This window comes from Erinaceus europaeus, chromosome 17, assembly GCF_950295315.1.
Source record: "Erinaceus europaeus chromosome 17, mEriEur2.1, whole genome shotgun sequence".
NCBI classification, from domain to species: domain Eukaryota; kingdom Metazoa; phylum Chordata; class Mammalia; order Eulipotyphla; family Erinaceidae; genus Erinaceus; species Erinaceus europaeus.
This window is the reverse complement of record NC_080178.1, coordinates 37,616,621-37,643,792: the sequence shown is the minus strand read 5'-3', so window position 1 is coordinate 37,643,792 and position 27,172 is coordinate 37,616,621. Positions and strand designations below refer to the sequence as shown.

Sequence of the window (27,172 nt, the reverse complement as noted above, 5' to 3'; positions counted from 1 at the left end):
TTTCTTGTTTGAGCTGTAGCCCACATAAATTTGGAAAAAATACCAACTGAGAAAAAAATGTTTTTGTTTACTAAAGATGGGCAGGTGAATTACATCAATCTGCCAAAGAGCACTGGCTTTTATCAATGGGGATTAATCTTAAAAGTCTGAATAGCAAGATCTTAATTAAACAAAGCAGGAGCCAGTAAAGTGCTCTCACTATGGCAGGTCAAGCATTAAAATTTTAAGAGGCTTGTAAAGAAATGGGAAAAATTTTAGGATATGAGTGACTTTAGGAGTCATCATACACTCATAAATAAAAAAAGAAAAATGTTTAGTTTTAAATCTTACCATATGAGCAGTCAGTTCTTCATGTGCAGATGTACCTATAATTATTTACTTAGGGAGAGAACTTGTACCAAGTTAATTGATGATCTAATGGTTAGAATTGGCTTGAGTTCTTTTATATGATTTTAGAAGGCTCTTTATTAAAATATACCAGTATGTTATAGAAAGTCAATACCTAATGTGTTGACATGATAAAATGTTTACCATTTTTTAGCATTACTTTAAACTGATTAGACAGTTTAAGCACACTATTATAACTTAGTTTACTAAAATCTTTACTCATCACAAAGCTATCATGAGTAAGCATAGATATAAAACTCTTAATATATTTTGCTCCTTAGAACTTTAATATGGCAACTTAAAAGGCTAAAATAAAACCTCATAGCTTAAATGTTCAAAATAATAATTTTGTTAAATCAGGATTTGCCAAAACAAATCTATCAGACCAGAAGCACCATGTATTACCTTAATTTATCAAGAATAAACCTCTGACAGTGTCTTAAAATAAGCCAGATAATCTTTTACTTTTAAAAGAACTAATTAAGGTTTGACATATAGAATCTGTACTCTCAAAAGCCAATTATTTGATAATAATTTTTGTAGTCTTTCTAAATAGGGGAGTTATCTCAGTAGCAAGTTTATCAGAAAGAGTCATTGTAAAAGCAAAAGTAACTAACTCATGAGTAAGATAAAAAAAACTCTTACCAAGTTTCAAAATAAAAGTTTTAACCAGAGCATTTTTGTCTATAGCTATGAGAGCCTTCACATTTTTTAAAAAATGGCCTATTTGTTGAAAACCAGTAAATATTTTTTTAAAATGCTTAAGTATATAGTAGACATAAAACTTTGTTTGAGGGGGTTGGGCAGTAGTGTAGCAGGTTAAGCACATGTGGCACAAAGCACGAAGACCCGCATAAGGATCCTGGTTTGAGCCCCTGGCTCCCCACCTGCAGGGGAATCGCTTCACAGATGATGAAGCAGGTCTGCAAGTGTCTATCTTTCTCTCCCCATCTCTGTCTTCCCCTCTTTTCTCCATTTCTCTCTATCCTATCCAGCAATGATGACATCAATAACAACAATAATAACTACAATAAAACAACAAGGGTGGCAAAAGGGAATAAATAAATAAATATTAAGAAAAAAAATTTTTTTAAACTTTGTTTACTAAAATAAAATTGTCCTATCATGTTGGTATGCATGAGACCCCTTCTGTTTCATTTGGTTTAAATCCCCCCTGCTTAACACTATTCTATTTACATAACCACTGTTAACAAGTACCACCCTCCCTCCAGGGCATTGGTGGTTCAGTGATAGGATTCTCGCCTGCTCCACCCCCTCCTTGTCACACTCTGATTTTCACCAGTCACTTTTCTCTCCACCCTCTCTATGTCACATCCTGTTTCCACCCTACTTGGCAAGTATATATAAAGACAGCATTGTGAGTTTTACTGTACCTTGAGTTTAGCTTAGCTCAGCTTAGATTGGGCTGCGTCCTGAATGAATCAAGAGATACTGCCTACAGCTCAACCACGAGTCCCTGGTCATCTGAAGCCAGCCCGGTGAAAACAACATAGCCCGGAGAAAACAACATATGGTGCTATAACGTGGGACTGGACCTGCGCAACTCCCAGATAAGTGAAGACTTTGCCTACTTATGCACTATGGTCTTCTCTTCTACTTATGAAGAGGTTTGCCAAAGCCTCTACTGTTTCATTATGAGACAGTTTCTCTGTCTCTGGAACATTTTACTCTGGGCCACACTTCGGTTCCCTGACCGGGAACTTTGGTTTCTTATGACCAGGATCATAGAGCTTGGGAGATGCACGGAGATTTCTCCTTGGACTTTCTGGATTCCCTCTCTCATATTTCCTGAGGAAAAGGACTACATTTTGCTCCGGGCCACAGTTTGGTTCTTTATGACCGTGATTGTAGACCTTGGGATATGCATGGGGATTTCCCCTGGAACTTTCTGGACTTCTTCTCACATGTTTCCCATAGAGAAGGACTACTCTAATTTGTTCTCCAGTACCCTGGCAGTCCCCAAGAATGGAGACACGTGATTAGTTCTACTCTCCTGATTGGATTCTTTCTTCAATGGGAAGACACTTTTAAAAGTAGATGCCTGAAGCAATCCAGCAGGAACAGTCAGAAGCACCCTAAATGGAATTTTGAGGAGCTTTTTGGACTAGGACGCCCTCCGGGACTCTTAATACTACATGGTGAGATCTTGATAATCTGGTTCAAGTTGCGTTTCATAAGAGAATGATTTGAATGACTGAATTTTTGTTTGACATTGACTTAAAAAAAAAATGCTGGACGCAGCCATGATTTCTAGAGACATCCAGAAACAATCCAAAAAGTTGTTTTTTCCCTCCTTTGATTTTTCTTTTACGTCTTGACATGAATCTGAAACGTTTAATCCTGAAAACTGTATGAGTTATGGGTGGGACAGATAGTGCAATGATTATGTTAATTATTCTCATGCCTGAGGCTTTTAACCGTGGTTCTTCTGTTTACCTTTCCACATTTTATTAAGTTTAAACTGTTTAAACAACCTTAAAATCATACTAGAAAGGACTTCCAATTATAATGGAGTTATCAATTATAGTAAACTTCTAATCTGCTACAAGTTTTGTTTGACAAGTAAGTGTATTTCAGCTGTCAAAGTCTTCACATGAAAAAGCATCTACTCAAATGGAATTCCTGGAAATCCATTTGGATCCTGTTCTCTGACATCACCCACAAGATGGAATGACTACAACACACCCCCGGAAACCAATGAGGTGACCTGGCACGACCTGAAGAAACAGATTCACAGACTCCAAAGCTCACTCTCTACAGAAAAGCAGAATTCTGGTGGCCAACATTCCCCATCGAGACAGACGTGCAGCGTTTCATCCTCTGGCATTTTGTTCTGTGGTCAGCTGCTTTGGACTGACACCTCCATCGGACTTACTGGTACACGCTGCTGTGTTTCTCAAAGACTAACTTCAATCAATTGCCTTGAGACTTTATAGACCATGTCCCCTCGCCTGCAGGCTCTTCCCCGGAGGTAGAAAACTCCCCCTCCTTATTAGGTTATGCCCACAGAGGCATGAAGCGCCCCAAGAGGCAAGAGATGCCCACAGAGGCAGGAAACGCCTTTTGAGGCAAGAGATGCCCCCAGAGGCATGAAGCGTTCCCAGAGGCAAGAAATGCCCTTTCACCTGCTAGGCCTTGCCCTTTGAGGCAAGAAACATTCCCCTTGGCATCACACTGGTTATTGCTGCTCGCCTATTTTGTTTTCCATGTCTTATGCCAGTTCTTTTGAAAACGCCTGTATGATATAGGTTTCTGTTCACCCCACAATGGCCATTAGTTAAAAAGAAAGGGGGAATTGTTGGTATGCATGAGACCCCTTCTGTTTCATTTGCTTTAAATCCCCCCTGCTTAACACTATTCTATTTACATAACCACTGTTAACAAGTACCACCCTCCCTTCAGGGCATTGGTGGTTCAGTGATAGGATTCTCGCCTGCTCCACCCCCTCCTTGTCACACTCTGATTTTCACCAGTCACTTTTCTCTCCACCCTCTCTATGTCACATCCTGTTTCCACCCTACTTGGCAAGTATATATAAAGACAGCATTGTGAGTTTTACTTTACCTTGAGTTTAGCTTAGCTCGGCTTAGATTGGGCTGCGTCCTGAATGAATAAAGAGATACTGCCTACAGCTCAACCATGAGTCCCTGGTCATCTGTTACCTGCCCATGAAGCCAGCCCAGTGAAAACAACATAGCCCCGAGAAAACAACACTATCAAATATTATATATAATTCAATTATTTTTAGTTGTTGTTAAAGTATCAGGTGATATTACTCAGGAAGTTTAGACTTTCTGGGACACTATTCAAAAAAGTGTCTAAGAACTTCAATTCTCTACTTTTATGCTAGAGTTTGTTGGTATGAGAGTGTGAGGGGTGCACACTCTCCCTTTTGGGAACACAGACTGAAATCAAAATGAAATAGAGATTAACATGACCTAGCAAAATGACTATCCAAAAATACTTTTATGCCTGAGGTACTAAAACCCCCAGGCTTAATCCTCAGCACAATCATAACACAAAGCTGAGCAGTGCTCTAGCAAAAAAAGAAAAAGAAAGAAAGGGAGTTGGGCGGTAGCGCAGCAGGTTGAGCATACGTGTCACAAAGCACAAGGACTGGAATAAGGATCCTGGTTAGAGCCCAGGCTCCCCACTTGCAGGGGAGTTGCTTCACAAACAGTGAAGCTGGTCTGCAGGTATCTATCTTTCTCTCCCCCATCTGTCTTCCCTTTCTCTTTCCATTTCTCTCTGTCATATCTAACAACAACGACATCAATAAAAACAACAATAATAACTACAACGATAAAACAAGGGCAATAAAAAGGGAATAAATAAATATTTTTTAAAAGGAGAGAAGAGGTTAGTATGGCTCCTGTGCAAAGATGACACATAAACACATGAGTATTCCATTTAAAATATATTACTATGGAAATATGCATACTAGAAAATCAGGATATAGCAGAAATATGAAGTAATTTTATGCAATTTTCTCCTTTGTATTTGTTTGTTTTTTTCTTAGTTGTACATAGTGAACAAGATCTATTTCTCTGGAAACTGTAAAATTAAAGAAAGACTAGAAGGACTAAATACATTGCAAGATTTGAAAAGACTTGAGGGTTTACTTGCTAAGCCAGTTCCTAATTGCTTCCATTGTATAAACTGAAACACATACAGAAAAACAATCTTTTTTTCCGTAATCTACTTTCCCATTTATGCCTTTAGAATATAGTTTATTATTTTTATTAATGATTTAGTAATCACTAATGAGACTGTAAGAAAACAGGAGTATAATTCCATACAGTTCCCACCACCAGAGTTCCCTGTCCTGTCCCCCCATAGAAGTATGGACCAAAATTCCTTATAGTGTGCAGAAGGTGGAAGGTCTATCTTCTATAACTGCTTCTTCTCTGCACATGGACGTTGGCAGGTCAAATCATGCCCCCAGGCTGTTTCTATCTTTCCTTAGTATGGTAGGGCTCTGGAGAGGTAAAACTTTAGGACACACTGGTGAGGTTATCTGCAAAGGCAACTCAGGTTTGAATCATGATAGCATCTATAATTGGTGGATGAAAGGTGGTAAGATATAAATACTCAGATTAAAGGTACATAGCTTTAGAATTTCTTTTATAAAATATCTTATGTCTCACACAAGCAACCAAGTTCTCCGTGAATGATATTCACAATGTAGTTCTTGCATTTACTTGTGTTAGTTTAATTAATCCTTTTTTATTTATTGTTATTTTTTCCTTTTTATTCTTTATTGGGGGGAGTAATGGTTTGATTAACCCTTTTTATTCATTGTTATTTTTTCCTTTTTATTCTTTATTGGGGAGACTAATGGTTTACAATAGACAGTACAGTAGATTGTACATGGGTGACATTTCTCAGTTTTTCACATAGCAATCTAACCACATGCCCTCACCACCCCCAGCCCCAGGTCCTCCTCTGTGGTTATGGTCTAGGATATGAACACTCCCCTCCACCCAGAGTCATTTACTTTGGTGCAATATATTGACTCCAGTCAAGTTCTGCTTTGTGTTTTCTCTTTGTTCTTATTTTTCAACTTCTGTCTATGAGAGAAATCATTCTATGTCCATTCTTCTCTGTCTGGATTATTTTACTTAACAGGATTCCTTCAAGCTCCATCTAAGATGAGGTGAAGAAGATGAATTCACCATTTTTAGTAGCTGAGTATACATATCACATTGTGTATATTTACTACAACTAGCTCAGCCACTCATCTGTTGTTGTACACCTAGGTTGCTTCCAGGTGTTGACTATTACAAATTATTCTGCTATGAACATAGATATACACAGTTCCTTTTGGATGGGTGTGTTTGATTCCTTAGGATATATCCCCAGGAGAGAAAATGTTGGTTCATAGGGTAGGTCCCTTTCTAGCCTTGTGAGAGTTCTCCAGACTGCTCTCCACAGGGGTTGGACCAATTTGCATTCTCCAGACTGCTCTCCATAGGGGTTGGACCAATTTACATTCCCATCAGCAGTGCAGGAGTGTTCCTTTGTTCCCACAACTGCTCCAGAATGTGTTGTTGCTGCCTTTTCTGATGTATGACATTCTCACAAGAATGAAGTGGTATCTCATTGTTGTGTTTATTTGCATTTCTCTGACAATCAGTGACTTGAAGCATTTTTTTTTCATGTTTGTTGGCCTTCTGGAACTCTTTTTTTGGTGAATATTATGTTCATATCATCTCCCCATTTTTATTTAATCCTTAAAATACCTTCATGACATAAGTATGTTTTTCAGTCTATGGGTGAAAAATATAAATTCAAGCCAGATGAGAATTACATAAATTTTACTCTACGCTATGGAAATCAAATTTTTATGTAGGTCCATTTCTATACAAATGTTTATAGTGTAGACTTAGTAAATTTATTTAACAATTAAGTTAGTTAGAACTAGGGCAGTTATGTAGCAGATTTCTAGTGTATATCAGATCAGCCTCTGTTAGCTTCTCAATTCATAATTAAATGCCATATTTACCCATAACTACTATTTGAAGGTTATTTTCCCAAGTAAATTGAATTTTTTTCTGTAGTGAAATATGTTATAACCACTACCGTCATGTGGCTTCCTTTTTCTCTTATTATTCTACATAATGTTTTCTCAAAACTTTTTTTGCATTTTTATTAGTGATTTAGTAGTGTTTTACAAAACATAAGACAACAGGTATAATTTCACATGCACATGGTCTATGTATGTCACCACACTCTTCACCAAAGTTTTGTGCCCAATAAATTAGTGCCACTATTAATCACCAAATTCCCTCTTCCAAAGTTCAGGAGAAGGTCTGGTTCCTGTATTTATTTATTTATTTTGCAAATTCATTTGTTTTATCCATCTGTGTTCCGCAATAAGCAAACCCATAAAAGTTCTACTTCTCCTCTTTATTATTTCACTTAGCATAATAACCTCTGTTTTATTGATTTTGTTCCAAATGACACACTCTTACCATTTTATATTTCAGACTATCATTCTACTATAACTTCTTCATCCAGAAATATGTCATTTAAACTACTCCTATGTTTTGGCTATTGTAAATAGTGCAACTATGATCACAGGGGTGCATATATACTTTTGAATTAGTACTCTTATGCTCTTGGATATATATACCTTAATGTGGTATTTCTGGATCATAAGGTATTTCCATTTTGATTTTTAAGATTAACACTACAGTCTATAATACATTTTGAGTTGTGTTATCTGGTATAAGTAACTGTTTAGTTTCATTCTTCAACATGTGTTTGCCCAGTTTTTCTCATTTGTTACTGAATATAGAAAGACAGAAATTGGGCATGGAGGTAGAAAATAAGAAAGACAGAGAGTCACCTATAGCTCTACTTCAACCACTCCTGAAGCTGTCTCCCTTCCATTGGGGACCAGGGGCTTGAACCTGGGTCCTTGTGCACTGTAATGTGTCATTTAAACAGGTGCACTATCACCTGGCCTCTAGTTTTCCCAGCTCAATTTATTGAAGATTCCTCATTGAATGGCTTTAGCACTTCTCTTGTATGTTAGGTTTTGTATGTGAACAAATTTACTTCTGGACTCTTTATTATATTCTATTGGCCTATGTGTTTTTGTTCCAATACCTTACTGTTTTAATTTTCTTTTGTAGTATATTTGGAAGTCAGGTACTGTGATGTCACCATTTTTTTTTCTTTTCTCTTAGAAGTGCTTTAGCTATTCAGAGTCTTTTGTAGTTTCACACAAATTTCAGAATCATTTGTTCTATTTTCTTGAGAACATAATGGGAACTTTGATAGCATCATCACTGAATCTATAAATTCAAAAATCTATAAACTAAGTAGAATTACTATCTTAATATTTATCATTTCAACTAATGAAGATTGAATAGTCTTTTTACTCTTTGAGTCTCACTATATTCCTTTTAACAGTATATTTAATTATATTTAGTACCATATTCTATAATTTTAATTCCTATACATTCCACTGTAGAAGTCTTTTAACTCTTTTGTTAGATTTCTTCCAATGTATTTTGTCAGTTCTAGTTCAGTTATGAATGAGGACTGCTTCCTTCATTCTCTTTTTTCTAACTCATCATTTGTGTACATACATGTCATAGATTTATTTATATTTTATTATATATCAGGCAGGCTTATTACAGGACTCAGTGACAACAGAATGACTTCACTATCTCTCTTGACCATTTATTTTTCTTTCTCTGTATATTCTTAATAGCAACAAAGGGAAATAAGATGGTAGGGAGAAAGTGAGACACCTGCAAGTCTACTCCACCTCAAATGAAGCTTCTTCCCTGAATGTGATGACTTGGGGCTTAGTGATCTTTGTGCATGGTAACATGTGCACTCCTCCTGGTAAAACATCATATGGCCCTCCCTGAAATGACTTTGTATACTACCACTTTATAGAAATTATAGGCTCTTCCCTTTTTACAATTTAAGTGAGGCGGCAATTGAGGGTAAAAGCTAGGAATCTTATCAAGAGATAAGCAGGCATTAACCAGAGGGGAGAAGTATTGACCTGATTTCTCCCGCGGGGTAAATATAGAACTGATCTTCCCGCATCTTATACAGCTCTTGGTGTCTTTTTCGGGAGGGAAGGAAGAGCCACTATTTCTAAGGTGAGGAAAACTCATGGCGAAGAGTTTTGATGACTGACACCAACCTCCATGCAAATCAGGTTTGCTTCACGGGGGACTCAGAGGCAGACTATAGGGTCCCCCCCTGCAGTGCTTAGCCCTGCACCCCTTACCGGTGCCCACGCCATGCCAAGGCTGGCATGCATAAATCTGAGTTTTATGCAGCTGCTAAAAGAGGTGTGTCACCCTCAGATTCAGCCAAGCCTCTGTCAGCCAAATCAAGTCTGTGGTAATATATCTGTAAGGGTTTCGATGCCAAGGAGTCAATTTGTTGTTTTATAAGGCCAATAATCTTATTAAAAATAAAGGGTCCCAAGGTAATCATTAACAAAAGACTAATCAGGGGCCCCATAAGGGGCATCAAAGTGTCCTAGTCTGCCACCAGCAGGTCTAAGGGAAGCAGTCAGTGGATGTGATGTCCAGGGGAAGAAACACAGCACGTCTGGTCTTCTGGTGGGTCAGTGCCAGCTGATGAAATTCTTTTTCTTCATAGAGGGTCAGGTGTGGAACAAGCAAAACTAGGAGGCAAGGACTAGGTAGAAAAGAATTGACATGAAAATATAGGGTGGTGTTGTACCAAAACACAAACGGAGGAGGTGCATACACATTAGGTGAGGTTCTTTGAACATGAGGAATATTTTGAGAAAAGTGAGCAGTCAATAAACATGTAAGGATGAAGTCAGCAGTGGTAGGCCAGCAGAAAGAGAAGACTTGGATAGGCTGGTGAGGTTAGCTGGACTATATACTGCCATGGCGTCCTTTGTGGTAAGGACTTGCCAACAGGGACTCTGTGGATTTTGCAAGAGCAATAATGTCATCCACCATAATAAAAGGAAAACAAACATGGACATCCAGTTTTGAAAAAAGAAAAAGAATATGTCTCTATGGCTGGGAGAGTAGGTGGCTTTGTCAATGAGATATAATAAATGGACAATTCAAATTTTTGTAAATATTAAAAAGGCTTAGTATAATTACTTCATTGACTCTTTAGCCAACTGAATATTGGGGGGTGCATTCCCCTTCTTTCTTTCTTTATTTTTTGAGCTTTTAATGTTCTAAAGGAAACAAAAATACATGGATTGGATGTCTATTGAAGCAAAACAGAGCATATGACTACTAAGGTTTTTGAGCTTTTTCTTGTTTGAGCTGTAGCCCACATAAATTTAGAAAAGGTATCAACTGAGAAAAAAAATGTTTTTGTTTACTAAACATGGGCAGGTGAATTACATCAATCTGCCAGAGAGCATTGGCTTTTATCAATGGAGATTAATCTTAAAAGTCTGAATAGCAGGATCTTAATTAAACAATGCAGGAGCCAATAAAGTGCTCTCACTATGGCAGGTCAAGCATTAAAATTTTAAGAGGCTTGTAAAAAAATGAGAAAAATTTTAGGATATGAGTGACTTTAGGAGTCATCACACACCCATAAATAAATAATTTAAAATGTTTAGTTTTAAATCTTACCATATGAGCAGTCAGTTCTTCATGTGCAGATGTACCTATAATTATTTACTTAGGGAGAGAACTTGTACCAAGTTAATTGATGATCTAATGGTTAGAATTGGCTTCAGTTCTTTCATATGATTTTAGAAGGCTCTTTATTAAAATATACCAATATGTTATAGAAAGTCAATACCTAATGTGTTGACATGATAAAATGTTTACCATTTTTTAGCATTATTTTAAACTGATTAGACAGTTTAAGCACACTATTATAACTTAGTTTACTAAGATCTTTACTCATCACAAGGCTATCATGAGTAAGCATAGATATAAAACTCTTAATAGATTTTGCTCTTTAGAACTCTAATATGGCAACTTAAAAGGCTAAAATAAGACCTCATAGCTTAATTGTTCAAAGTACTAATTTTGTTAAATCAGGATTTGCCAAAACAAATCTATCAGACCAGAAGCACCATGTATTATCTTAATTTATCAAGAATAAACCTCTGACAGTGTCTTAAAACAAGCCAGATAAATTTATTTTTTTACTCTCTAAAAGAACTAATTAAAGTTTGACATGTAGAATATGTACCCTCAAAAGCCAATTATTTGATAATTTTTGTAGTTTTTCTAAATAGGGGAGTTATCTCAATAACAACTTTATTAGAAGGAGTAAGTCACTGTAAAAGCAAAAGTAACTAACTCATGAGTAAGATTTAAAAATCTCTTAACAAGTTTTGAAATAAAAGTTTTAACCGGAACATTTTTGTCTATATCAGACATAAAACTCTCTTAAATTTTTACCTAGTCTCTCATGTTTTAATATCTAGAGTTCTTTTTCAGGGAAACCAGGGGCATACTTCTTTAATAAAATGTAAAAAGGTTAGCTAAAACATCTATACAGCTCTACATTAGGCCGCCCCATATTTATTTGATAAGTTTTATTTGGAAAAAAAAAATTTTTTTTTTACATACCTTATTTAAATTAAACCTCATTTATCAGAGCAAAAGCCTCTGGCGTTAGATAATTAACATAACCATTGTGTTATCTTTTACTAACCCAAGCCAGTTTTGCCTGTTTAGTTGAGAAAGTATTTTAAAAACTTTTTTTTTTTTAATTCACTTAAACAATTTTAAGTAAAATGTTAAACTTTGTTTGTTAGGATCTTTGCTTATCACAAAGCTATCACACCCTTAGGGCAGCTATAAATAAGGGTGGGTACATAACTTAATTGATCTTTCACTTTGATTTGGATAGGTAACTTAAAAAGCTAAGATAAACCTCATGGCTGAAATGTTCAAAATAAATTTTTACTGTTAAGATTTCTTTTAGATGACCATTTTACACTAAATAATTTTGTTGAATCACATCTGCCAATTGAAACATTTTTATCAGGCCAGGAAAACCACATTTAACCCTTTTTTCCTGGCAAGGCCATTGCTCTACACTGACTGGGTCACTAGAAAGTCATTTCAAGCATGGAATTAACAAATTAAAAAACAGTGGCAGTTGGTATTGGGGTGCTGTTAAGGTTTACAATTCTCACAAGAGGGAGAGAGACTGCAGGGGCATTTTACCATGCCTAGAGATCTCAGAAAATCTTTTAACTAATGAATTGATGCTGTTATTAGCTATCAGAAGGACGAAACTGTCCTATATTTTACTCTGGTAAAGGTGTGCCAACTCTATGAGTCGGGATCTTTAAAACCACATTTAGCTTAAATGAATCTTATTTAAAACTTAAAACAACCTTTAGTTACTTAGGGGTTAACACACATTAATGGAAACAAGGTTAGCACAGACTTAAAACATAAATTTTTGGTGAAAAGAAAAATTTTCCTTTTGAAAAACCACTTTGGATTTTGGATTCTTAACTCCACCCTCTACACCCCCCACCAGGAGGGGCCTTTGTGGCTTAGGGGAATGATTGACTGAATTTGCCAATCTGTGGAGCAGTAGCTCTGTGCCATGATTGGCTGCACGGACAGAACAGGTGGGCTTAGTTTACCGTGCGGAGAAAAATCTTTGAAATTCTTTTTTCTGGGCTAAGGTACATTTTTAGAGTTTTAAAGAAACAAATCATTAAATTTCTATCAAAAGTGTGTACTGGTTCTCTGATTAATAGTTTTTAAGTTAGAGCTCTGATGGTAGCCAGAGGGAAAACCTGGATTTTTTTTTTTTTTTTTTTTTTTTTGCTGGCTAGTTTTAAGATAATGCCAAATCAAGAGCCCACAGTTCTTTAACTAATTGTAAATGGTCTCGTTTTTCTTCTACTAATTTTCTAATGGAAGCTGTTTTTTTGTGCTAGTTGAGTTTTAGCCTTGGTGGTGTCAGCCAAGTTGAGGACCGGAGCACAAAACGGAGGGGTGGTGGCATAGGGAGGCGGTCTGGACAAAGAAGAGCAAAGGGGTGGCCAGTCAGGACTATGATATTTGGCCATCTCTTCATCAAGGGATAAGGCCTCTTCAAGAGAAAGACTATCATCAGGCCCATCTTTGGTGGGGGGTCTTAAGGTTGTCAAAGAGGGGTAAATCTTAACAGGAGGAGACTTAGCAGGAGCCTCAGGGATGGAGTCTCCTGAATCAGGCATGGGAATAGAGACAGACTCACAAACAGAAGGTTATCTCTTAAACAGTTTCCTACTCTGGCCCATCTTTTTTCATCAGTAGTCCCTTCTAAGGGAAACTATGGACAAACATCATTCACAAAATCGAAAAACTTTTTGAGATCCTTTTTCTTAACCCTTGTTCCTCGTGTCTTGAGGGACTCTTTGAGGCCCCTAAGAAATAAATCATGCTTGCTCAATGCCTGTCCCATAATTGCGTCGCTCTTTCTTACCTTAAAACGGATCAATCTCACAGACGGGTAAATCTGCGGTGATCACCACGCTGATCTTCACTCACTCTGGGCTAAAGCGGCGATCCTATGCGAACCTTCACTCACTCCTTCTCTGAAGTGGTGGTCCTATGCTCCTTGGTCGACCATCGGGGAGCGACGTTCTCTCGGACCCCAGACCCAAAAAGGTCCCACGTCGGGCGTCAGGTGCCCCGGCCTGCGGGGTTATCGATGGAAACCTAGGGTAGGGGGTGAGAGAATGGAGGGGACAAGAGACACGAAGAATGAGAGCAAGACAGGTTTCTGATCAAGCTCTGAAAATTTTATTTTACAGCCGCATTTTAAGCACACACCATGAGGAAGTTCTGCTAAGGTAGTGGGGGGAGGGAGGTGGGTGAGCAACTTTCCAAACAGTTAGATGGTAATCGCAGTTACAATGATCAGAATGTCCGTTCACCGGTTATGTGAGAGACTTAGCTAAGGTTTTGGCTCCCGGCAATAGGCAGCTTATAGCAGATTATTAGTGGAGTCTTAAGAGTTTTCTGGGTATATTATTATAACATCTACACATAATGGCAGTTCAATTTCTACCTTTACAATATCAATTAGTTTAATAACCTTTTCTTGCCTGGTTGACTTGGAATGGACTTTTAGAATTATCTTGAACATAGGTCTTGGACTATCATGTCTGATCTGGAATGGACTTTTAAAACTATCTTGAACCGAGGTCTAGGCCTATCATATCTGTATGGCAGTCCCAGGATTCGCTGACCAGGGCACCAGATAATGGGGTTGCCTGGTGGTGGTGAAATGAGCCATCTTTAAAGTGTGCCTGGGGCCAGGAGGTGGCACACCTGGTTAAACACATACATTACAGTGCACAAGGTCCCAGGTTCAAGCCCCTGCTCCCCACCTGGGGGTAAGCTTCACAAGTGGTGAAGCAAGGCTACAGGTGTATTTCTGTCTCTTCCCCCTCTATATTTCTCTCTCCTCTCTATTTCTCTGTATCAAATAAATAAAAATATATATTTTTAAAAGTGTGCCTGTCTCTTACCTTATCCAGCTTTTGTAGTTCTTACTTTATCTTACAAGGTTAGCCTTAGAGTGACTGAGGGAAATGAAATAGGAGGGTAACTAGGTCTAAGTAGAAAATATTTGATAAAGTACTCTATGACAACGTTTTTGGCTTCCTGGCTACACTGAGTCACTGTAGACTCAGCACAGGAACCTATGTAACTTCTGCAACCCTGTTGGTCTGACAACACATTCATGATCATAGCTTAGAGCATTCTAGGCTGCACTCATTTCAAGACTCATCTTCCTCAAATGGCAGAGTACAGTAGTTTTATTTCTTCTGTATTTTTGGAAATACAAAAATATTTTGGCTAGTCCAGAAATAATAAAGAAGCAAGCTCAAAATGTGTGAGGGAAAATAAGTGAGAACAAAGAAGGCATCCATCAGGATATTTGGCATTTTGAAATATGCATTTGACTAAGGTATCCCAGGAACTGCAGACTGCAGTGCCCTTTAACACTAGGCACTGTTTGCACAACCACTAGAAACTCCTAGAGCATCCTTCTGTTTCCCAGACACTTTTTGGTGCTAATATCTCTTATATCAATCTTCAATGGAAATATCTAATTGAGTGATTATTGACAATATGGCCTTACACAATTCCTGAGGAATATGAGAAATCAGTGCAGGTGTTTTTATTCTCTATCATGGAGGGTGAGCTTTTCCCAACAAAATTCATTAAGCATATATGTAGAAATTCGAAACTTGGTAGGGAGGGCAGGCCTCAACATGGAGCAAAGTGCAATGACCACACCCAGGATCCCAGTTCAAGTCCCGGCTCCCCACCTGCAGAGGAGTCGCTTCACAAGTGATGAATCAGGTCTTCAGATGTCAACCTTTATCTCTCCCTCTCTGTCTTCCCTTTCTCTCTCCATTTGTCTCTGTCCTATCCACCAACAATGACAACAATAACAACAACAATAATAACAGTAATGATAAACAACAAGGGCAATAAAAAGGGGAAAAATAGGTCTCCAGGAGCAGTAGATTCATAGTGTAGGCACTGATCCCCAGTGATAACTCTGTAGGCAAAAGAAAGAAAGAAAGAAAAATTTGAAACTTAAAAAGGGCTTTGGGCTGCAGCAGGAAAGGATTCAGAGTGGGGAGCTGATAATGGGTTTAAACAATAGAGGCTTTATTTGGGCTGATATCTTGGTACAGCAAAACAATCGGCTCCATTTAAGGTTAAGCAAAAGAGAGGTTTATTCAGTAAAATCACTGAGAATTTAAGGGGAGAAGTCTAGTTAAGAAAGTAGGCAAAAGTCCAAAGTCTGCAACCAACTTACTCAAGATCAACATGTGAAAAGACCAGGATCAATCTGGAGCCATGGCAAATGGAGAGTCTATGGTGGAGGTCATAGGATCAAGAGAGCGAGCTGCTCCCAGTCTGTGCTTTTATACATTCCCTTGTGTGTCCCCACCTCAGGCTGACATCATTCATATACTAATTTTCCCAAACTCCTGTTGGGGTCACAAACATATACATCCCCAAACATATAAAGAAGATTCAAATGATTGATAACCTTGATAATGACAAATTAATGACCAAACTGTAGTATTTTATATTGAACTAACTCTCCTTGAGACGAGACACAATTTAACATATATCTGTTAGTCAACTGTAGAATTACTTTTATTCCACAGCATTCTGATCTTAGCTTGGCACATAAGTTTCCTTCATCATCCATGAAATTTCCTTTTCAGTGTGATCTTCAAATATTTCTGTCAAATGAGCCTTGAGCTTGATCAAGGGCTGACAAAATGACTTGTAACTTACAAAATATTTGGCTTTATTTTTCCAGTTTTTTTATTACTTTATTGGGAGATTAATGGTTTATAGTCCAGAGTAAAACACAATAGTTATTACATGCATAACATTTACCAATTTTCTATATAACAATTCAACCCCCACTAGGTCCTCCTCTGCCGTTCCAGGACCTGAAAACTGCCCCCTAACTAAGAGTCTTTTGAATAGCATTTTTAACGTTTTTTTTAATTGATTCTTTCTTACTATGTTAGGTATTTTTCCAGTTTTTAAGAAGCCTTTTTATCTATTAGAATTTCAAATATTTAATTTAGAAACAATGCTTCTGATTCTCAGTAATCCTTTCCTCTGTAGCATTTTTGAGCAGTGGCTCCGAAGGCATCGTCCTCCCCAAGAAGTCTACCCAGCAGCCAATGCACCTATTGGGCATAACCGGGAGTCCTACATGGTACCTTTCATTCCACTATACAGAAATGGTGATTTCTTCATCTCATCCAGAGATTTAGGCTATGACTATAGCTATCTACAAGAGCCAGGTAAATTTTTTATTTATTTTTATTTTTATATAAGACATTGTATCTCTATAACCAATTTATTTTGAAAAAGAGCATAAAACATTTTAAATATTTTTTTTACAATTCTAACCACAGCTAATTTAAATTGGAAAAGGACATCATAACTTTTAACTTATTGGTGATCTATTATTATATTCACCCAGTTTCAAGGCTCTTTCACCTGCAGGGGGGTCGCTTCACAAGTGGTGAAGCAGGTCTGCTGGTATCTGTCTTTCTCTCCCCCTCTCTGTCTCCCCTCCTCTCTCTATTTCTCTCTGTCTTTTCCAACAATGACAATAATAACTACAAAAAAAGGCAACAAAAACGAAAAACAAAACAAAAATAATAAATAGAATTAAAATAAGAAAAATTCCTTTGAAACATGATTCTATCAACTGATTACTATGTAACCATGGGAAATTTTATTTTGGTCTCTGAATTTTTGAGACTTTAATGTACCAGTTTCTGTCCCTGACACCATCATAAGATAGAGTTGAACAATGCCCTTTTAAGAAGAAGAAAGATAAAAAAAAATTTAAGGAGAAGGGGAGAAAGGAAGGAAAAAAAAGAAGGAAGGAAGAAAGAGAGAGATGCACAAAGAGAGAAAGGGGGCAAAAAGAAGTTAGTATATTGGCATACTGATTCTAAGCCCAATTAACAATAATAGTAATCAGATACAATTATGATAATGGTTATACAAAAGACTTTTATACTTGAGGCTATGAGGTCCCAAATTTAATCTAGAATCACTGTAAACCAAAGCTAAGCAATGCTCTGCTCTCTCTCTGGCTCATCAAAATAAATAAATAAATAAATAAATAAATAAATAAGTGCTTACACATGGATCCACAGCTACTGGTGGCATTTTTTCCCCTTTTCTTTCCATTTTGTATTGGGTAGGACAGAAAGAAATTGAGAAAGGAGGACTGATAGAGATGCAGACCTGCATCACCAATCTTCATAACTACTTTTTGAAGTAGATGCCATTATTTCTCTTTCCTTTTAATAGATGGAAAAACAGAGGCTTAGACAATTCAGATATCTTGCCTTAGATCTTCTACCTATGTTATGATAAAAATCACAATTAAGGAACAATAGTAGAACCATAATTTAGATATATGTATTTTTATCTTTTAAGGAGACTACTGTTTGAAAATATCTGGTTTTAATTGAACTACTATTATTTAACTGGAAATTATAGCTAATAGAGGGATGATAAAATGCTTGGCAAAGGAGACATTTTCTTTGTAAAAATTATAGAGAAATTATAGAGAATGTGCAAAGTGGCAATGTGGTCAGGGATTCTGCTTTTTTTTTTTTTTGAGTCAAAAGAATAATGGATTCCATTTCCTTCTCTTTTTAAAAAAGTTCTTTTCTTAAATATATTGCATGTGTTTTAGTTTAATAAAAGAGGGAAAGAGAGATGGGAGAGAGGAATATATAAAGAGATACCAAGAGAAAAATAGAGACTTCTCAACTATATATTATGGAGATATGGGGGGTTGAACTTGGAACTTTGGAGCCTCAAGCATGAAAGTCTTTTTGCATAACCACTATAGTAGCTCCTTCACCCCTCCATTTCCTTCTATTGAAAAATAACAGGTCATAAAAAATCAGGATAAAAATCATGGATCCAGAAGTGTCCATGCTCCCAGAGGGATAAAGAATAAGAAAGTTTCCAATAAAGGGGATGAGGTGTGGAACTCTGGTAGTGGGAATTGTGTGGAATTATACCCCTCTTGTCCTACAATCTTGTCAACATTAAATCAGTTAAAAATCAGGATATTAATTTTTCAAATTTGTAATTATTTTATTTACTGATACATGTTTTTGGGGATATATAATGGTTTACCAGACAGTTGTTGACACATGAGTAGTTTCTATCTCCTCATCCTTGGTATCTGTACACTACTCCCAACCCAAATTGGGTCATTTTCCACTATCATGCACCAGGACCCCACCCACCTTCTCCTTGCTCTCCTTTCCCAGAGTCCTTTGCTTTGGTGAAGTATACCGCATGCAGTCCAAGTTTTGCTCTGTTTCCTCTTTGTCTTTATTTATCAAGTTCCACCTATGAAGAAATATATTTAGTAGTTCTACTTCTCTTTTTGATTTATCTCATTTATCATTATTCCTTCAAGTTTTATCCAAAGATGGAACAAAGGAGATAACTTCATTATTTTTTAAAGTTGAGTTGTATTTCATTATGTATAGACCAAAACTTTTTTTATATTTATTTTATTTATTCCCTTTTGTTGCCCTTGTTGTTTTATTGTTGTTGTTGTTGTTGGATAGGACAGAGAGAAATGGAGAGAGGAAGGGAAGACAAAGAGGAGGAGAGAAAGATAGACACCTGCAGACCTGCTTCACCGCCTATGAAGCGACTCCCCTGCAGGTGGGGAGCCGGGGTTGGAACCGGGATCCTTATGCCGGTCCTTGTGCTTTGCGCCACCTGCGCTTAACCCGCTGCACTACAGCCCGACTCTCTAGACCAAAATTTTTATGGACACTCATCTGTCATCTGTACATCCAGATGGCTTCCAAATTTAAGCTGTTGTGAATTGTATTGCTATGAAAATAGGTGTACAAAATTCTCTCTGTGTAGGTGTTTTTGTTTCTTTTGGATAAGTAAGTCCCCAAGACAGAAATAGATGGGTAATAATGTAGATTTATTTCAAGGGTTTTGAGAACTCTCCAGACTGTTTTCCACAAGGTCTAGACCAATTTGCATTACCACCAGCAATGTATCATAGTTCCTTTCCTCCGATAGCCTCTCCAACAGTTGATGTTTCTGTCTTTTCTAATGTACACTATTCTCACAGGTGTTAGGTATTATCTCACTGCTGTCTTTATTTACATTCTGATAATTAGTGGCTTTTATAACATCTCATAAGACTGTTGATCCTTTGTATATCTTATTTTTTTTTTTGCCTCCAGGCCAGCACTATGATGCAGGCCTCTCTGGGTTCCCCACCCCTCTGGCCACTGGTGACGAGGGTCAGAGCAGCTCCCTAGGGAGTCCCGGGTAACTGTGCATGTCAGGGGCATGTGTGCAGAGAGAATCTCAGACACATTCAACTCCAGGAATGATCTCAGAAAGGTGGGCAACTAGTTTACTGAGAGAGAGAAAGCAGACAATTATACCCATTACCCAGGTAGAACAAGGTAATCATTAACCCAAGCACAGAGAAACAAAATGCATAGCAACATTTTGACCTACAAACTATTGATCACAAGTGAAGAATTAACATATAAGGTTTGATCAATGTATAGTTCACAATGTATAGTTCCCCAGAAGTAAATTACAGGCAACTCAGGGAGAGGGGAGGGAGGAGGGTAGTTGAACAAAAGAATATATGTGGTATCCTTTAGGTTAGGCCAAACACAATGTACAGTAAATGATGGCCTTTGTTTTAAGGGGAGAGGAGAAGCATGTGTCCCCATTCCAGAGAAGCCATCCATCCTTAGTTCAGGAGGTCAGAAAAACTTGCCCTTGTTTCAACCGAAGGGAGAGTTGGGGGTCAACCCGCTTGGACCTCATGGAAAGAATGGCCTGGACTTTCTGGGACAGTGGGCCCCATCTTCCAACACTATGAATCCGCTGTTTCTAGGGGCTATTTTTCCCATTTTGTTGTCCTTGTTGTGGTTGTTATTGTTATTGTTGTTATAATTGTTGTTGTTGTTGGATAGGACAGAAAGAAATTGAGAGAGGAGTGGAAGATAGAGAGGAGGAGAGAAAGATAGACACCTGCAGACCTGCTTCACTGCTTGTGAAGTGACCCCCCTGCAATATGGAGCTGAGGCTCGAACCAGGATCCTTATGCTGGTCCTTGTGCTGGGTGTTATCTCACTTGACCTGCTGCGATACCACTCATCCCCCTGAATCTCTTCTTCAGTTAAGATTCTGTTGATTTCCTTGTCCCATTTTTGTTGGTGTGTTCTCTTGTTGCTGAGTTCAGTGAGTACTTTATGTATCTTGGTTATTAAACTCTTATCTGATATATGGCATATAAAGATATTCTCCCATTTCAATAGGTATCTTTCTGTTTTGGTGGTGGTTATCTATTCTGTACAAACATTTTCAGTATGGATTATTTTTGGTTTTTTTTTCTTAGCTGTTAGATTTGAGCCTTTGAGGATATTTCTGAAACATAAAAATGTCAGTTTGTGCCTAACTAGACTCCAGATAGATCACTGACATGGACACTAGACCAAAAACTATCAAATATGTAGAAGAAAACATTGGCAGAATACTTCACAATTTATTGAAGTATTTCCTTTTTTGTTTTTTTAATTATCTTTATTTATTTATTGGATAGAGACCATTAGAAATCAAGAGGGAAGGGAGGGATAGAGAGGGTGAGAGAGACACCTGCAGCTCTGCTTCACCACTTGTGAAGCTTTCCCCTGCAGGTGAGGACTGGGGGCTCGAACCTGGGTACTTGCACATTATAATGTGTGTGCTCAACCAGGTGCGCCACCACCTGGCCCCTGAAGTATTTTCTTATAAATATTTTTCTGTAAGTATTTTCTTATTTTTAGGCTTTTAATTCTATCCCATTGGCCTATATGGGATATATTTTGGTTCATGTACCAAGGAGTTTTCATAGACCTTTATTATAATTTGATTTCAAGAAATATGATGCCTCCAGTTTTGTTGTTTCTCAAGATTGCTTTGACAATCTTTGGTATTTTTGGTTCCAGATAAACTCTTGTAGCTTTTGTTCTTTTATCCCTTAAAGAAATTTGATGGGAACTTAATAAATCTTAAATCTGTATATGGATCTGGGTAGAATGGTTACTTTGATTATGTTAATTATTCAAATCCACAAGTAAGGAATATCTTTCAATTCTTTGTATCTCTTTCTATGTCCTTGAATATTAATTCATAATTTTTAATGTACAAGTGAGTTGTTTTAGGTCACAAAGTTAGTAGTGGCAAATATAGAACTCCAGTCTAATTTTCTATATTGTTCTACACAAAAGATATTATTTTTAGACCCTAGATATCTTTCACACAAGTGTTCTACCTCAATACTTTTTTACCTAATACTCAATAGTGAATTTTAAAATTATTACTGATTTAATAGTGGCTGACTGTGGGGTAACTCATAACCTACAATACAAGAACAATGTCATTCAATATGTGTGTGGTGTTAAAATGTACAGGGTGATTGGACATTGATCTCTCAGCTGAATTGAAAACTACATGGGGTGCAGCAGCAATATCTTGAGTTCCTCGCTTTTTAATTGGTTCTTTCCAAGATGATTCAGAGGAATTTTAAGACAGTTTATATTAGCAGAACAGTCTTATAAGGAAAACAAATGGAGGGTAAAATCCGTATAGAGTTGTAACACTAATAAAGGGAGACAGAGCCAAAGATCCCCTTTAACAGTGTTTCAGGTCTTCTCTAAGTCACATTCCCAAAGGGATCTCAGTAGATTTTATGGCTATAATGGCCAGCAGTTATGCATCCCCTCATTTATATCAGGTTCCAATTGGCAGTGGGCAGGTGCTGTGGCACTTGGAGTTTTAGCTCCATTGACACTTACCTATGAGCAGTTACATATCCTTGATGGCCATACAAAGTAACTAGGTCAGATATTACATAAGTCTATGGCCAGTACAAAACATGGCATGCTGGCATATCTGTTCTGAACATTTTCCCATATCTTATAAGATTGCAGGGGTATAGTTCCACTCCATACCCACCACTAAAGTTTTGTAACCCCATTCTCACACCTCCAACAATAACCACCATAGTTCTCAGAGTCTCAGAGGTAGTTTTGTTAGAAGCATAAGGAGAGACACTCTATAGATAAAGAAGAGAAACCTGAGCTGATACACTTGGTAACATTGCGCTCTATAAAGTGAGCCACTTGCAGCGGACAGACATAATATAAAAATTATAAGAGCACTTGAATTGAACTGAATGGTAAACAAAAATAAATGGAAGTCATATTTAATGTGTAATTATTTTGTACTCCATATTATGATACACATTTTAAATGTACTACATACTGCAGTGACTAAAGCAGATGGAGTGATTAATAGGCATTTATAGTCCTGGTGGTGTCCCACCTGCTAAAGTGCACATATTATCATACACAAATATCAACCTTCTAATCTTTGATCCCCACCTGCAGAGGGGAATTTATGAATGACAGAGCAGTGCTAAAGATGGCTCTTTCTCTCTGTTCTTCTTTTGCTCTTCTGCTCTACTTCTTTCTCATCCTTTATCAAAAACAACTATCTATAGTCTTGTAAGTAATTTCAAATTTTAATTTAAAAAAATAACTTGTGTATTTGAAGACAGCAACGTTCACATTTTAAGTTTCTGTTTTACTTTCTATTGATTGGCTTTCCTCGCTTACAATTAAAATTTCATTCAAATAAAACATTTTACTATAATTTATATCATAGTTCTTATTAATTATAAGTTATTATCCCTTCCTGATGAAGTGTTTATTTGCAGCATTGCTTAAATTTTCATAATAAGTGGTAAGACTGTCAGAGGTAGTAGGCAAAAGAAAAGTCTCAGGAACAGAAGAGAGAGAAGTGAAAAGAGAAATTAACAGAGTTTTGACCCTATTGCACCACTAACATCAGGGAAGATTTATTTATAGTTTTGGTGGGGATGAATGCTGGGCTTTATAAGTAAGAAGTCAGCTTTTGAAAATTATTTTGATTAAAAAAGAAACATTCCAGGGGGCAATGCAGGTTGATGGTGCACCTGGTTAAGTACACATATCACAATGTGCAAGAATGAGGATTTGAACCCACTTCACGAGAGGTGAAAACAGGTTCCTACTTATCTCCATAGAAGGGATATGGGGAAGAGAATGTGATTTAGGGTCAAACATACATAATTTTAAAAACTATTTTACTATATAAATAATAAAAAATGTACATCATACATACAATGTTCCCTCTCCATACATCTGGGCCCTCTAGGAGACAATCTGGTTTGGCAATGACTTCTTGGGATTATTAGGCAAGGATGGTCCCATCCATGAGGGCTAAACTTAAGATTTAATGTAGTTTTACTTTTCTTTTTCCCTTTTTATCTATCTTAATTTTTGATTAGTGATTTAATAATGATAACAAGATTGTAAAATAGCAGGGGTACAATTCTATATAGTTTTCACAAGAGTTCCATGTCTCATCCCCTCCAGTGGAAGGTTTCCTATTCTTTATCCCTCTGAGAGTATAGACCCATGATTATTATAGGGTGATAACATCGAAGATCTGGTGTCTGTAATTGCTTCTCTGTGGACATGGAGTATGGCAGTTTGGTTCAAACACCCCCAGTCTGAATTCTTATAGCTCCAAAGTAGCACAACTGACATTCAGACCCATATGTTTCAGTCCAACAACCATTTAAAGATCATGATACTTTGTATTGTACCAAAGTAAAAGACTTTGGGGTGGTGGGGAAACGTTCAGGTCCTGGAACATGATGGCAGAGGAGATCCTAGTGGGGATTGAATTGTTAAGTGGAAAAATGGGAAATGTTATACATGTACAAACTATTGTATTTTACTGTCAAATGTAAACCATTAAACCTCAATAAAGAAATTAAAAAAAAAAGAGTATGATAATGCTGCTTGTGATGGTGATGATGGCAGCAAAAGTGATAACAACAGTTAAAAATATATGAATATCTTGTCCTTTCAGATGCAGACTTTTTTCAAGATTACATTAAGCCTTACTTGGAACAAGCTGGAATGATTTGGCCATGGCTCCTTGGAGCAGCTTTTCTGGGGGCTATTCTCACAGCTGTCCTGAGAAGGCTAGCAAGCCTATGCTGTCATCACAAGAAGAAGCAGGTCGCTGAAGAAAGACAGCCACTACTCATGGAAAAGGAGGATTACCACAACATACTGTATCAGAGCCAGTTATAAAAGGCTTACACAACAGAAATAGGCCTAAGAGTGTAAACAGATGCTGAATCAAGGGTTGTTCAAATCTCCAGAACCCCTAACCCTAACCCTAACCCTAACCCTAACCCTAACCCTAATCCTAACCTTTACCCTAACCCTAACCCTAAGAGAAAATCATGGGTTCTGGCTGTGAACACCATTTACATAATTATAATCAAATACAAAACAACTCAGGTAAGACAGACACTTCTATGCTCCCATGGCTGGTTTTGCTCAGACTTTGACAGCTGTCTGCCAGTTCCTATTTCTGAAGAAAGGGGAATTTTGGTAACAAGCAACTGTTACTTATATCTGAATTAAAGGGCTCTTACAAAATTTGGGAAAAAACTGTAATTTTCCCTGCTGACTGCTTTATGACACATTCACTTTCTGTTGTCTCCTCTTTCTTGATTTTAATAAAGCAATGTCAATTTTATACCAACTTTTGAGTTTGTTTTCTTTTTTCCTTAAGAAGCTATGTTTCCTTATATTTACATACCTACTCCAAAATATATTATGAACTTCAGCAGTCTGAAAGGTGGCATAGCGGATAAAGTGTTAGACTCTCAAGCATGAAGGTCAAAGATCAACCCCTGACAGCACATATTAGAGTGATATCTGGTCTTCTCTCTCTCTCCCTCCCAACTTCATTGCTGCCATAAGTAATGTATATGTATATGTATATCCTTCAAAAAAGAAAACTGCCTTCAACTATTTTCAGTTAAAGTTCTATGTTTTGTTTTAAAATTTATTTATTTATGTATTGGATAGAGACAGAGAGACATAAAGAAGTAAGAGTAAGCTGATCAAAGAAAGAGAGACACTTGCAGATTTGCTTCATCACTCTCAAAACTTCCCTCTTACATATGGGGACCAAGGACTTGAACCTGAGTCCTTGCACATGGTGACATATATGCTCAACTGAGTTTGCCACTGCTGGATTCCCCAAATTCCTATGTTTTGGAGGGTCACTGCAAATAGTCCTCCACCCCCACCCTAAGAAATCTGACTTAAGTTACCATCTGAAGACATATGTAATAAATATATTTATAGTTTAAGAGACTTTATTTTTATTTACCTTTCAACACAATTTACTTTATTAGAAAACATTTAAAATGATACAAAACTTTTGAAGGGGAGTTGGGCAGTAGCGCAGCGGGTTAAGCGCACATGGCGCAAAGTGCAAGGACCGGTGTAAGGATCCCAGTTCAAACCCTGGCTCCCCACCTTCAGGGGAGTTGCTTCACAGGTGGTGAAGCAAGTCTGCTGGTGTCTATCTTTCTCTCCCCCCTCTGTCTTCCTCTTCTCGCTCCATTTCTCTCTGTCCTATCTAACAACGACGACGACATCCATAACAACAACAATAACTACAACAACAATTTTAAAAAAAAAAGGGCAACAAAAGGGAAAATAAATAAATAAATATAAAAAATTAAAAAAAAACTTTTGAAGGTTGATAAAAAACATAAATATTAGCCTATTCACAGTTTAAGTAAAATAACTAATTTCTATTTTTCTTTGCTATTAAATCTTAAATTAGAATCTCCAGATAATTCTGCTACTTGAAAATTGAGTCCCATTGCCTTCCTAAAAATAGTGAAAATGAAATTTTGAATGGGCATGACAGAGTTGGACCAATGGGTAGAAGTCATTCTGAACATAATTTAGTCCAATAAAATATACCTGCCCAATCCTTAGATTTTTTCCAAACATAGAAAATATATATTGTTGGAAAATAGTAAGAAGTCACTTATGACTAGTACTGGAGGTGGAGAACCACTAGCTAAATACTAGAACACTGATATCTGTTGAATCTCAAGGTTGAAAGGGAGTAACTTCAGATACCAATCTGATAATCTAAAGAGATATGTCAAGTTACTATCCCTTCAAGTTATTATCACACAAAACATCTAGAGATGTGACAGTGTCAAGTGATAAATAACAGGGAGAACTACAACAGAGCTTTTTTTTTTCCACAAAATTATGCATAGCATCAAAAAGGAATGAGGAAGATCAAAGATGTTCTTTAAGTGAGCATGCATCAAGGAGTAAATATCAAGATACAAATTCCAAATAATTGTACATTATATAGAAGGCCAGAAAACTTTTTCATGAGGCAGAAGCCATCAAAATGCAGGTGGGGATGTTTAAAACTTAACTATTGTTGGGACCATGTGTAAGCCTGATAGAGCTTAGGGAGAACCACCCCTGCCCCTGGATGGAGGTCTGAGAAGATAACCTCTTGGTAAGTCTCTCTCAACAGAGGTGAGCATAAGGGGGGAAACTCAGACTTGGTTCTTTCCTTCTTGACTGTCAGGCCCACAGAAACCCCAGTACTTCCCTCCATTAACCGCAGGCCACATGGCCACAGATTCACTTATTCAAAGTCACCTTCTGATCACAGAAGAACACACCTTATCACACACTTCATCACACACCTCAGACCCCAGACAAGAGAAATTCCAAACTATATAGCTTTTTGATATCCATCTTCTCTCTGTCTCCCCCTATGGGTTTAATCCC

General features: G+C 37.3%; 1 protein-coding gene across 1 annotated transcript in view; it reads left to right on the top strand.

Annotated features, from left to right (window-relative positions):
* The window catches only part of TYR (tyrosinase), a 114,878-nt gene extending 89,849 nt beyond the window's left edge, over positions 1-25,029 (top strand). Inside the window, exons 4-5 of the mRNA XM_007534507.3 lie at positions 16,527-16,708; positions 24,405-25,029. Coding sequence (XP_007534569.3) covers positions 16,527-16,708; positions 24,405-24,631 — 409 coding nt within the window. The 3' untranslated portion in view covers positions 24,632-25,029. The remainder of the gene's footprint in view (positions 1-16,526; positions 16,709-24,404) is intronic.
* The last annotated feature ends 2,143 nt before the right edge of the window (positions 25,030-27,172 follow it).